Source organism: Stomoxys calcitrans, chromosome 1, assembly GCF_963082655.1.
Source record: "Stomoxys calcitrans chromosome 1, idStoCalc2.1, whole genome shotgun sequence".
In the NCBI taxonomy this organism is placed as follows: domain Eukaryota; kingdom Metazoa; phylum Arthropoda; class Insecta; order Diptera; family Muscidae; genus Stomoxys; species Stomoxys calcitrans.
In genome coordinates this window covers 128,822,477-128,837,413 of record NC_081552.1, presented here as the reverse complement: position 1 = coordinate 128,837,413, position 14,937 = coordinate 128,822,477, and the positions used below count along the sequence as shown (strand labels likewise).

Sequence of the window (14,937 nt, the reverse complement as noted above, 5' to 3'; positions counted from 1 at the left end):
CTCACCATACTACAATCCCTCCGTCAAGAACTAGATTTTGTAGCTTAACCAAAGCTAAGCTACACGTTGTCTCCCACATCAGGTCGCTCGAATGTTGATGATTTTTTGCCTTTTCGTCTTATTCGTTGAAATTTCCAAACTAAGTGTGATAACATATAGTGTAGACGAGCATGTGATAGATTTTATAAAATTTCATTTTGACTTGATGCCATCGAAATAAATAAAGGAATTAAATGAATATTTGGATGTTAAATTTATTAAAATTTCATATTATTCGAAGAGAAAAAAGATTGAGCGATTGAAATATAACCGAATTGTCAAATTTGGACAAACATTTAGTGCATTTGGTATTGCTGTTACTGTTTTAGAAAGTCCACGTGAGTAGTGAGCAGTTTGCTGGTAAAGAAATAGTAGACAATTGAATAATTTTGATAATTGAGACTATTTAAATAGAATAGTGGAAGAAGAAGAACAGCATTTCGCTAATTGATAAAGCAACTTTAGAAAAATTCGATGAAACCACACAATTGAGAAGAGAAATCAAAGGGCCAGGTGAAAGAAATAATTGTGTTGGATAAAAGTGTTTATAATTGATATTTTTGATGCTGCAGTCTATTCTAGTGGATACAACCAAACAAATTTTTTGATTCCTCTTCGGTGCATTAGTAAGTACGACAATTCCAAAGTCGTATATTAACCAGACTGTCCTTTGTGCATTAAGTTTCCGATATTTCGTTTTATTTTTTCAAAGTGAAATAACAATTAGAATCAAATTTTTAATTCCTTGTTTCTGATACGAATTACATTGCAGACAATTTTTAGTGGAGTGAATAGTACTACATACTGTGTTCTTCATAGTTGGCTATATAGCTATTGTTTGGACGTTTTAGAGTTCTTAGACGTGGAGATTAGCTTTTTTTTGGATCACCTTTGTTCGGTTTGCCCTCTTGGGATCCACTCACTTCCTTCAGAACATCGATTCTGGTAGAAATTTCCTTTGTAGTAGTGGCCCGTATAATTTGCATCGAATTTTCCTTTTTTTTTGACATCCGTTGCTAGCGAAAGATTTTTGATAGAACAGAATGGCCCTATCAAACTTTATCCAAATATCCGATGCTTTAATCGAGTTCAATGCAGAACTCGAAAGCGAACTTCTGCACCAGTCCGCGATCCACTCCTTGGAGGTTCATCGGGACGAGTTGAGGGAAATATGGCAGAGAGTTAAACCAAAGTATGAGGCTAGCTTGGCTGAGTTAGCCGCTGCTGACGATAAGAGGGACATAGAAACCCTGAAAGCGCGGTATCAGACCACTTATCGAACTTACGTTCATGGCATAGCTAAAATAAGTGAGGTTATAGAATCCAAAAGGTCCGCTGCTGTTTCTCCCCCCAATCCAACGCGGTTGGAATTCTCTTCGAGTCCGAATGTAAACCTACCTCCTTGTGACACCGACCTCTTTCACGGGGATTACCTCTCCTGGCCATCGTTTCGCGACCTTTTTACTGCCTTATACATCAATAACACGAGGCTCTCCCCTGTCGAAAAATTATTTCACTTGAATTCCAAGACTCGCGGTGAAGCCAGGGAAATAGTTCGAAAGGCACCTCTCACGAATGAGGGATTTGAGTTAGCATGGAGGGCGTTGGAGGTTAGATTCGACAACAAACGTTTACTACTGAACAGCCAACTTAAGACCCTTTTTAATTTGCCAGGAATTACCGTTGAATCAAGCGAGTCCATAAAGCAGATTCAAAGTACTATAAATGGGATTATAGCTTCACTAAAGCTCTATAGTATAGATATCAAGAGTTGGAACCCCATTTTTGTGTATGTTTGTTCCATGCGTTTGCCTGAGATCACATTGTCCCTGTGGGAGCAATCAGTCAAGAATAAAAGTGACTTTCCATCTTGGACAGAACTTGATTCCTTCTTGACATGTCGATTTCAGACATTGGAGACGGTGAGGGATTTCGGTTTTCCCAGCACTTCTCAATCGATATCAAATTCCAAGAACGAGAACGTTGGCAAATCAATGCCAAAGAATAGCTCCTCCAAAAGAGTGAATTCGTATCGAAATGGTGTTGTCATTCCAAATTGTAAGTTATGCCCCAATGAAAACCACACCATAAGATTGTGTTCGAAATTTCATAATATGACCTACGCCGATAGACTGACAACCGTGAAGCAGTTAAAATTATGCCTTAATTGTTTTTCTAAGGGACATCTTGTCAAAGACTGTAAAAGTGCATTTAACTGCCAAAAATGCAACAGGAGGCACAACACTCTACTGCATCAAGACTGCAATGAGGAAATGGAAATTCCCGAAACTGATCAGAAATCGATACAGTCCACTTCCAATGGTGATTCCATTGTTCCCATACAGTCTTGTTTCGCAGCCAACAGCAAGACCGTGCTGTTGGGAACGGCCATGGTTGGTATCCGACATAATGGGGAGATTTTCAAGGCACGAGCACTTTTCGATTCTGGGTCGGAAGCGTCTTTCCTGTCAGAACACCTTTTCAACTTGCTTAAACTAAAAGCACGCAAATTTATGGCTCATATATCCGGCCTTAATGGCACCCTCTCTGCGAAGGCTCAGAAAATATGTATGCTTCAAATCACTTCTCCAATGACTTCAGGTTTTGACCTGGAGGCTCCCATTATTGTCATTCCTAAGCTAACATCCTCACTGCCTACTTTTTCTGTATCCGAGGAAATGTTTTCCACACTTCCTGACATCCACCTGGCAGACCCTGAGTTTTATCGGTCATCGTATATTGACATTTTGATAGGGGCAGATCTGATTCCGCAGGTCATGTTAAATGGCATTATTAATCCAGTTTGTGGGTCTCTTTTGGCCCAAGAAACAGTATTTGGTTGGATTCTGACCGGTCCCATTCCAAAAGAGCCTATTTCAGTCTTCCGCACTACTGTTTCACTTCCAGATGATATCGCCTTAGATGAACTAGTTTCCAAATTCTGGGAACTGGAGGACCTCCCTAGGGTTAAACCTATTTCCGATATGGACAAGTATTGTGAGGACATGTTCGTGGAAACCACCACCAGAAACGAGGCAGGCCGGTATATTGTTACGCTGCCATTTAAACCCGAATTTCCTTCCGGTATTCAACTCGGGCAGTCCCAAAAGATAGCTCTTTCTCAGTATATAAGAAATGAGAATCGGCTTCTCAGAGATATTGAGCTCAAGAGGCAGTACGATGCGGTTCTGGCAGAGTATATTGAATTAGGCCATATGAAGAGGGTAAGGGACATTGATTTCACTCCCAAATCCAATTTTCACTACTTGCCACACCATGCTGTTGTTCGTCCAAATAGCGTTACTACAAAAGTTCGTGTAGTGTTCAACGCGTCAAACCCTACCTCTAATGGTATGAGTTTGAACGACGTCCTCCACCCTGGTCCATCTTTGCAGAAAGATCTGTGCACTTTATTACTCCAGTGGCGATTTTATAAAGTGGTTTTCAATAGCGATATTGAAAAAATGTATCGCCAGATTTGTGTCCATCCGAAACACACTACATTCCAGAGAATTCTCTACCGAAAGTCCCCTTACGATGAAATCGAAGAATTTGAGCTACAAACGGTTACGTTTGGGGTAAATTGTGCCCCATTCTTGGCTCTACGCACAATTCAGCAACAGGCTACAGACGTAAGGCTTCAATATCCGCTTGCAAGCGAGATTTTGGAATCGTCGATGTACGTCGACGATGTTCTTGGGGGGAGTCATGATATTTTGTCCGCAACTAAGACCCAGAAGGAACTCATTTCGGCCTTGGGGACAGCCGGTTTTTTATTGAGAAAATGGACTTCTAACTCTAAGGAGTTCCTAAAATCCATTCCAAAGGACCATCTTCTGAATTCCGAATTTCTTGAGTTTGAAGATTCAAGTAAGGCCAAGACTCTGGGTGTTCGTTGGAACGCGAAACTTGATGATTTTTATTTCGTAGCCGGGCAATTAGACGCAAATTCCGATCCCACTAAGAGGAATATTCTTTCCAATATATCGAAACTATTCGACCCAGCTGGGTGGCTATGCCCCTTCATAGTTCTCGCAAAACTTCTAATGCGGGATGTTTGGTTATCCAAAGTCGGGTGGGATGATCCCCTTCCTCCGAATTTACTTGCTGCATGGCATTCATTCTTGGGGAATTATTCTAGGATTGGAGATATACGAATTCCTCGCTGGATACATTTCACTCCTGAAAGCGATATGGAACTCCATGGCTTCTGTGACGCCTCTGAAAAGGCGTACGCAATAGCCATTTATGTTCGAGTCGCGGCTCCCAGCGGTGAAATTGTCACACACCTCCTTATGTCAAAATCGAGGGTGGCACCATTGAAGACAATTTCAATTCCTAGACTCGAACTTTGTGGCGCGGCCTTACTGGCGGAGGCCATTGAATCGATTCTGCCGTCCATTCCAAATTGCAAGGTTTTCTGTTGGACAGATTCAACGATAGTCCTTGCCTGGTTAATGAAACCAGCGTTCCAATGGAAGACTTTTGTGGCTAACCGTGTTTCAAAAATATGTGAGGTAGTACCAGTGGACCACTGGGGCCATGTTGAATCAAGGCAGAATCCTGCGGATTTGGCTTCCCGTGGAGTGTTTCCCGATGAGTTAATTCAGAATGACCTTTGGTGGTTTGGTCCTCTGTGGCTTAGGCATCCATCGAGCCTTTGGCCAATTAAGAATGGTTTGCCAATAGATGAGACACTATTGGAAGCTAAGACTATTCACAGCCACTTTACTTACTTCCAAAACTACCAAGATCCTCTGGATAGGTTTTCTTCGCTGGGAAGAGCTCTTAGAGTGATGGCATATGTATACCGTTTTATTTCTAATTGCCGTGCTTCAGCCGATATAACTTCACGAACTCATTCGCTGACCAATGACGAAATCCAGGATGTTCGAGATCGTTTAATTGTCTTGTCACAAAAATTATTTTATCCAACTGAATATAAGGCATTGTCAAATGGGGAGCAAATTACGTCCACCAGTTCCTTATTGACTTTGAACCCCTTTTGTGATCCTAAAGGCCTCTTAAGAATATGTAGTCGCATAGCCCATTCCGAGAGCCTCACTTATAATGAGCGTTATCCTATTATCCTGCCGTATCACGGTACCTTCTCCCGATTGCTGATACTGTTCATACATTGCATTACATTGCATGGAGGCAACAGTTTAATGCTACGAATGTTGCGTCTCCAGTTCTGGATTCCAAAGGCGAAAATTCTTATAAAGGCCTGTGTTCACAATTGCAAGATTTGTGTAATTTCCAAACACAAGCTTAGAACGCAGCTGATGGGAACCCTTCCTCCAGAACGTACCACGCTCAGTCGACCATTCACGAATACTGGTATTGACTTTGCAGGTCCGTTCGACATAAAAAACTACTCGGCGCGATCCTGTACTATAACAAAGGGATACGTATGTTTATTCGTTTGTTTCGCTACACGTGCTATCCACTTGGAGCTCACAAGTTCCTTGACCACTTCAGCCTTTCTAGCGGCCTTTCACCGTTTTTCTTCCAGACGTGGGTGTCCCTTAAAGATCTTTTCCGACAATGGCAAAACATTTGTTGGAGCATCGAAAGAGGTGGCGAAAAACTTTCTTCAAAGATCGCGGGACGAGACACTTTTCCAATTCTCCTACCAGCGCTTATCCTGGCACTTCATTCCACCAGGAGCTCCTCATATGGGAGGGCTCTGGGAAGCCGGGGTGAAAAGTTTTAAGGCTCATTTCCGAAAGATGGCAGGATGTCATAAATTTACGTTCGAGGAATTCACTACTATACTTTCCCGTATCGAAGCCTGTTCACCTTTATCCGAAAATCCCGACGATTTGCTAGCTCTTACCCCTGGACATTTCCTTACTGGGGGTCCTTTGCTTTCACCTGCCGAACCTGACGAATCCGAGACTACTATTTCTGTAGTTAATCGTTGGCGAAGAGTTGTGGCATTATCTCAACAGTTCAGTATTAGATGGAAACATGAGTATCTTAAAGAGCTTCACAAGCGCATTAAATGGAAAAGACCACAGCCAAATATCCAGATTGGTTCTATGGTTGTTGTGAGAGACGACTGTTTGCCACCCCAGGAATGGAAATTGGGGCGTATTTCGAAGATATATTATGGCAAGGATGATTTAGTGCGAGTAGTCGATATAACTACACAAAGGGGAACCATAACTCGGCCTGTTGTAAAAGTCGTGGTACTCCCACCATGTTAGAAATTAGTTATTCAATTTCCTTTTGTTACATTATTGTCCTTTATTATATTTTAGTTTACTCTTACAGAATGCCACCTATTTTATCCCGCCTTAGCCGTTCCGAGGCAAACAAAAATTATTACTCTTGCAGAATCTGTTCACAAAACCACGGTCTTCGTAAATGCAAGGTATTCCGAAAAAAGGATGCGAAACAACGTATGCAATTAGTTGTGACTCACCGCTACTGTCCAAACTGTTTAGCCCATCAACACTCATCTAGTTCTTGTTTTTCAACTAAAGGATGTCGGTTTTGTGGAGGCGACCATCACTCCTTATTGCATATAGATAATCCAAAATTGCGAAGCAAGAAAACAAGGACAGTAAAGGTCGAAAAAAGCCCCGCAGGTGAACCACCAAACACCAGTTCAACTAACCAGCGATCACTAACGATAGCGTCTATTGCAACTCCAAACGCCACTTTGCTATTTCCAACGGCTATAATACTGGTTGTGATCGGCAAGAAAAAGCACCATATCCGCGCAGTTATTGATCCTTGCACCGCCATTAGTAAAATATCTAAACAGTTTGTTGAAGAGTTACGACTTAACACAACTGTCCTAGGATCGGAGTCCATATGTGCAGTCTCTATAGCATCTCGCCACTCTTCTCACACTGTTTTAGACACCACAATGAGAGTCAACAACCACATATCAATGGACACGCCTAATAGATCCATTGATGCTGCCATTGCTGCAAAATTCGCTAATTTGACTTTAGCAGATCCAAAATTTTATATCTCGGGGCCGTTTTCAATCGTACTTGGATCTGACATATATGGGCGCATTATATTACCGGGTCTTTTAGCTAGTGATGGCTCTCTTCCAGTCGCCACAAATACTATCTTCGGCTGGGTGCTGTCTGGCTCATGCACCACCTGATGCAACAACTATTGAACTGGATTATATTTAAAATTAACATTAGAATCTATAAGTAAACTGAATTGTTATTAAATTTTGACTAGAGATAACCCTTATAGTATTAAGGCATATTGAATTTCAAGCATTTTATGAACACTCAAAGATCGTATGAATTGTATATTTTCCTATTTTTTTTTTTTTTTTGACCTCATACCATTATATATTTGAATTTAAAACTTTTACCTTGCAATCTTGCAACATGGGCCGGTAATGTTTGTGCCACACAACTTCCAGGTCTGCATTTTTATAATGCCACATACAGAGGGCACTGAGAACACTACACTTTTTAGTTCTAAATTTAGTTTTATGGTAAACTAAATGTCATTATTTTGAGAAGTCATGACTATGAAATGAAAGACTCGTTCATTCCGTTTTAACTTCGAGAGCAATAAAGTTCAGTCTTCGTAAAATCTAAACATATATCGTTTTTTTTTGTTAAGTCATTGTGACTTGGTATTAAGGTTACTTTTTTACATACATAACCCAAAAACACATTTCGAGTCTTAAGGGTTTTGGACTTTCCAAACTTCCAAAAAGAATTTCTATCTTTCAGGAGGCCATTATCACCCTTTCGTTCACAGTCCACTGAACCCCAACGTTTTCAGTTGCAATTTCAACCAAAACCCACCCCTTCGAAATTAATAAATAATGAAACACAAAACTATTTAAAAAGAAACGAATTCTACTTTTATTTGCAAAAATATGGATTTTGTATTTTGTAGTATTTTTGTTGGTATATGTTAAATAAACACAACCTTCCAAAAGCCTTTGCCAGCATCTTCCACTTGTATACAAATAATATTGTTGTAATAGCAAGACCAAAAGCACAACACTTTCACATTCGTTATTACTTCGTACAATAGTTTGTTTGTTATGAAAGAAACATTTATTATACCCTACACCACTACTGTGGTACATAACTAAGTGAATTGTGCGTATTATAACTTAGTGAATTAGTTTGTAACACCCAAAGGACGAGAGATAGACCCATTGATAAGTATACCGATCGACTCAGAATCACTTTCTTATTCGATTTAGCTATGTCCGTCTGTCTGTCTGTCCGTCTGTATGTTAATTTGTGTACAAACTGCAAGTCGCAATTTTCATCCGATCGTCTTCAAATTTAGTATGGGCGTGTTTGACACGAAGCCTATTGAAAAAAATCGGTTCAGATTTGTATATAGCTCCCATATATATGTTCGTCCGATTTGCAGTAAAATGCAATAAAATGGTCATTTGTTACCCAATTCTCTCGCAATTTAGCAGGAAGGATTTTCTAATGACTCTCGACATTACTGGCATTACTGCATTTATGGAAATCGGTTCAGTATTAGTTATACCTCCCTTATATATACGACTTGTTGCGCAGCAACTGTGATTGTGCTCTTCTTGGGCGTCGTGAAATGTAATTTTTCACTAGATGAACCAAACAAGTTATAGCAAAGCGAACACTTTTCATCAATATATTCCTATTATTTTTATACCCACCACCGAAGGATGGGGGTATATTCATTTTGTCATTCCGTTTGCAACACATCGAAATATCCATTTCCGACCCTATAAAATATACATATTCTTGATCAGCGTAAAAATCTAAGACGATCTAGACATGTCCGTCCGTCTGTCTGTTGAAATCACGCTACAGTCTTTAAAAATAGAGATATTGAGCTGAAATTTTGCTCAGGTTCTTTTTTTGTCCATAAGCAGGTTAAGTCGGACTATATCTTGATATAGCCCCCATATAGACCGATCCGCCGATTAAGGGTCTTACGTCCATAAAAGCCACATTTTTTATCCGATTTCGCTGAAATTTGGAACTGTGAGTTGTGTTAGGCCCTTCGACATCCTTCGTCAATTTGGATATAGCTGCCATATAGACCGATCCTCCGATTTAGGGTCTAAGGCCCATAAAAGCCACATTTCTTATCCGATTTCGCTGAAATTTGGGACAGTGAGTTGCGTGAGGCCCATCGACATTCATTAATTATTGGCTTAGATGGGTTCAGATTTGGATATAGCTGCCATATAGATCGATCCTCCGATTTATGGTGTTAGGCCCATAAAAGGCACATTTATGTCCGATTTTGCTGAAATTTGAAACAGTGAGTTCTGTTCAGCACTTCGACATATTTCTTTAATTTGGTCCAGATCGGTTCAGATTTGGATATAGCTGTCATATGGACCGATTTCTTGATTTGTGGTTTTGGGCCCATAAAATGCTCATTTATTGTCCGATGTCGTCGAAATTTGGGACAGTGAGTTAAGTTAAGCCCCTTGACATACTTCTGCAATATCGCACAGATCGGTCCAGATTTATATAGCTGCCATATAGACGAATATCTAGGTTTTAGGTTTTGGGGCCATAAAAGACGCATTTATTGTCCGAGAAATTTGAGACAGTGAGTTTTGTTAGGCTCTTCGACGTCCTTCCTTAATTTTGCCCAGATCGGTCCGGATTTGAATATAGCTGCCATATAGACCGATCTCTCGATGTAAGGTTTTAGGCCCATAAAAGAAACATTTATTGTCCGATGTCGCTGAAATTTTGGACAGTGCTTTTTGTTAGGCTCTTCGACATTTTTGTGCAACTTGGCTCAAATCGGTCCAGATTTGGATATAGCTGCCATGTAGACCGATATCTCGATTTAAAGTCTTGGCCCCATAAAAGGCGCATTTATAATCCGATTTCACTGAAATTTGACACAGTGACTTATGTTAGGCTTTTCGAAATCCGTGTCGTATATAGTTCAGATCGGTTTATTTTTACATATAACTAATGTATTTATTAGTATTTGGTCCAAATCGGAACATATTTGGGTATAACTGATATGGGACATAAGGTATGAAATTTTCACTGAATTTTGATGAAAGATGGTTTACATATATACCCGAGGTGGTGGGTATCCAAAGTTCGGCCCGGCCGAACTTAACACCTTTTTACTTGTTTGTAAATGGAGTTTCACCGCGAAAACCAAATCTAGTACCGACCTTCAAATGAGAAAATTTTTATTAATATATAGCAAATGCCTTATGGCTGGTACCATGTTCGCTTTTCGCAACATTTTTTCGCGATTACTTTTTTTTTGAAAATAGATTTTGAAGCAAAAAGACTTGCTGTTTTCATTCAGTAGGACATTCCCTCTATGCTTATGAAAACATTTTCTTAAAAGTTTTATGTTTTCATTAAGATTTTTGTGGTGTTCAAAAAAAATAACCATGAAAATGTGAGTTTTCAACTGTGAAAAAACGAATATAGTACCAGCCTTTGGTTACTATTTAGAAGTTCAAATATTTTGTATGGGTTCATTCAAAAGTTTAAAATTTCTAATTTAATATCAGCAGAGAGTGTTTGCTGATGTCAGTAGACTAATTTCAATTTAGTTAACAATCTACCAAATTGTATAAATTTGAATGAAGTTTACGTTACTTGCAGACACTGTGCATGCTTTGCAAGCAAAAATGAGTCGTAGGGAATTCCTTGAAAGATTTGTATAATTACTGTTTGCATTAAGGGAGTCGTCATCCGTCAGTTAGTATGAAATAATATATGTATGTACATGTATAGATAGGCAGGCATTGTGGGTAATGTCCATAATGCGCATCCAGCCAGACACACACGTACCCGACCAAAGAACAGAGCTTTTGTATGGATTTATAATTATAACTCAGTGGAGCTCAGATGTGGGATGGCAATTCTACCAGTCGCACAGTTTGCATACACACAGATATGTAGGGCAAATATTTCGACCACATTGCTCCAAGAAGATCGATGATGATCACTGCCAGCAGATATTTTGCGTTTTTCAACATTCGTTAGATGCTCGTCGTCCGTGTGTTGTTTTGCGCTGAAGATATCGTAGTGTCGCAATATGACACTGCAAGAGTTGCATGCAAAATTACCAAGAATATTTAGGGCTCAAGAGCACACGAACCCTCGTACTTGTCAACTCCCCCTACAAAGAAGTTCCCCTCCCATAGCATAGACGGAGGTGGTGCTGCTGTTACTAAATCTGTGGATTGTGGTGCAACCAGACAGGTCGGAGAGAAGGGTACGTGTTTATGATGCGAGGGCAAAGATGTTGGCTGCCGCATAAAACCCAAACAAGTTGCACTCTTTGGGGTTTAGCCGGCCCATCATTCGTTGCCCAATTCAAAGTGTGTGAGAGTGCGCGCTCTCTTTGCGCTGGTGTTTGTCGTGACTGTGATCCCAAAAAGGAGGAGTAGCGCCCAAGCAAGCGTAAGGTTCAATCCGATGGCCACAAGCAAAAAGTGGGAGTTGCAATAATTGTTTAATTATAGGATTTTGTTGGTTTGACTTCATTTTTTAGGAAAAATGTATAATGCACATACGCCAGAGTTGCTGTGGCCTCTTTGTTTAAATATAGCAGCGGACAAATCGTTGATTGTTGATCATTGACTCGTCGTCGGTTGTTACCTTAATGATGCGCCACCACTCTGTGTCGCCTTCCAACTCCAAGTGAATAGTGTGCCATTAGCTGAGAGCAGTGGAACAAGAAGGAGGAGGCGCAATTCGGTGTTGCGTTGCCGAGCCGAGTTCTAAGACGCGTTGTGCTTGCCAGGAATTCTTTACTCTGATGCTGTTTTTAATGCCGATGCCGATGCTGATGTAAACAATGGAAAGGCACCAATGTGGCTGTGCTCTTGCGCTTACTCTTGGCTGCTGACTGCCGGCAGCTGTCTTTGCTGTATGCATCCATTCTGCGATATAAGTCAGCCAGTCAGCAGCTTCGATATGCTAAAAAGTATTGTTTTCTACTTATGTTTTGCGTCCATCTTCCATAGTTGCACGCTTCTAGGCATAGAGCTTTTGTGTTTTTGCTTCTCCAGTCACCAATTCCGATGGACGCTCAACGATGTGATGTATGCGAGTGACTGCAAAATGTGGACCGTGGACGACGTACTCACAAGTGCATTATGCACAGCTCGTGCCGTAACGTGGAGTAGCAAACGAAAACGATGAACGCGACGACAACGAGCAAAACAGAAATTCTTGACATTTTTTACATATCCAGCGATCAACTGACTAGCAATCGCATCAACACCGCTCTCTCACTCTCTTGCCCTTAGCTAGCAGGTTGACCTGACTGCCTAATTGTCTGTTCGTCTGTCCAATTGTCGTTGTGTGACGGTGTGGACTGGCTGTTTGACGCGCGGTATGGGCGATGAGGCAAAGCATTTCTTCCAGTTGCCTCCTTCCATGTTTTGTTTTTCCGCTCCAGGGCATTCGTGTTTGATCTCGCGACTCTTTCCAACCGTTCGCTTAAATTCTCTAGATATCGCAAAAAGAGTTTCAACATGCCCAAGGACCATGTGGCAGTCAATTTGTTGTTGCATCAAATGCGGTAATAATTCATTTGGTGACTACGACAGCTCGCAGCAAAACGCAGAACCCGCTGCATAACATTAACATGCTGCATCAGTCGCAATAGACTGGGGGACAGACGGACAAAAATTATGAATCATATCGACATGATTAGTTGTTCTCCCAAAACTGGTAAGTAATGGCGAATGCCGTTGCAAACCTAGTTGCGATAATCGTAGTGAAAATGTTTGGTCTGAACATATATTAAGAATTGCGTTCTGTAATCGCCAAGTACTTATATCCAAACCTTACGATTTGTTTTTTTTTTTAAAAGAGGGTGACTAAATAAGTAGCAATATGAAATTCGTAAATTGGGTAGCTATATCCAAATATGGTCCGATCTGGATCACATTTGACAGTAATGGGTAGCGGTCTATCAGAACACAGTGCCAAATTTCATCGAATTCGAGTAATAAATGGATCTTTAAAGGCCTCAATACCCTATATCGGGAGATCGGGCTGTCGGTCTATAGGACAGCTATATCGGATAAAAAAGTCCGATCTGAACCACACTTCACAGAAATGGATAGGGGTCTACCAGAATCACTGTGCCAAATTTCATCAAAATCGGATGAAAAATTTACCAATTTATTACCTCAAGACTTTAAGTCTGGAAATCGGTCTATATAGTGGATATAAATTTTTTAAAATACCAAATTTTACATTTATAAAATTTGTCAGAAAGAAAATTTTGATCAGAGCAGGACCACCTCAAAATCATTTTTCGTTAGTTCAATTTTAATGAAATCTTTTCTAAACAAATTAAATTTTTTCTAAAGACAAAATTTCAGCGCAATATTTTTAAAGACAAAACTTCACTACAGTTATTCCTAAAGACAAAATTGTAACAATTCAGCGTGACATTCTCTTCAGCCCGGGCCCCGAAATTTCATTTCAATTTTTCCTAAAGACAAACTTTCAATGAAAATTTTTCTGGAAATTACATTTTAATGATTTTTTTTCTAAAGACTATATTTCAATGATAAATTTTCTAAAGACAAACTTTTTCCCCGTTTACCTCGAAATTATTTTGTAAAGCCAAAATTTCAATAATTTTTATTGCGCCTGCTCAATGCATTTACGACACTACATTTTTAATTTTTTTATGCTTGCCTGTCTCCTAAATAGAAAGAGAAACAAAATGAAAAGTCATAAAATAAAATACAAATGATTTTTTTATGTGAAGATAAAACTTGAAAGACATTTTTTTCAATGTAGTATGTCTAAAAGCAAAATGTTGCTCAGGTCCGGGCATACTCGAAATTATTTTTTCTAAAAGAGAGATCTTGATAAATTTCAATAATATCTTTTCAAACGAAAACATTTTCCTAAATTTTTTCTATACACATATAGACATTACATTACATTACAACCCATTACGCTTGCCTCTCGATTCCCTTGTTCAATTTGGATGAAACTTACATATTCATATTTTAGAGCATTTATATTGATGTAGTACTTTTTTTTAATTTTTTCAACTACAATTTTTTTAGGAAATTTAAAAAAAAAAAAAATTGAACAATTTTGAAAAAATTAAAAATTTTTTATTTCCTAAGCCACAATGTATTTACAACAACAAATATCATGATTTTAATATTTTATAATGTGCGATGTGTATTACACACGGCTCAAGGAATACCAGATTACCAGAGCGGTAAAACGTGCCTCCTGGAAGCTTTTCTGCGAACAGGTCGATAATGTTAATGACGCCGCCAAGATAAAAAAGTTTATCTCAAAAACCAATGTCCAAACTGAAACTTTAGTAGACGACATGGGAGTGAGAGCTGCGACAACTGACGACATGTTGAGGCTTTTGACAAAAACCCATTTTCCACAGGATACGACGGGACTCATGGAGACACCGAAATCTTGGAATAATGACGTTTTTTTTTAGTTAAGTCTATAGATAATAAATACCCTTACTGACTAATAACAATATATTTACAAATGTATTAACCTAAGAATTTAAAAATAATATAATTTTCCTTTTTAAACTTTCTTGATTCTCAGATAGATCTATAATATCTTTCAGTTGATTAAATTGATAACAAAGGTGCCGAAAAGGATCATTAAGAGAAATTTTCAAAAGGCCAAAATATCTGGTAGGTCTGATAGGAACGTTAAAGAAAATTCGACTCAAAAGAAAGCAGGAATCTATTGGCCATGAATTAATTTAGTCAAAAACGTAATGTTTAGCATGGTTCTATGACTTTTTAATGTAGGAAGCTTTATAAGATTTAATCGGTACTCATACGAAGGTAATGAACTTCTGTTCCACCCATTTCGACGGAGACAAAATGTTAGAAATTGTTTTTGAACTGATTCTATCAAATCAGTATGAATATTG

At 39.3% G+C, this 14,937-nt stretch overlaps 1 protein-coding gene across 1 annotated transcript; it reads left to right on the top strand.

Annotated features, from left to right (window-relative positions):
* Positions 1-1,082: 1,082 nt before the first annotated feature.
* LOC131996873 (uncharacterized) lies at positions 1,083-12,657 on the top strand. The gene is made up of 3 exons (XM_059367047.1): positions 1,083-6,233; positions 6,306-6,407; positions 12,502-12,657. Exons 1-3 carry the CDS (start codon positions 1,083-1,085, stop codon positions 12,655-12,657), a joined length of 5,409 nt encoding a protein of 1,802 aa, XP_059223030.1.
* The last annotated feature ends 2,280 nt before the right edge of the window (positions 12,658-14,937 follow it).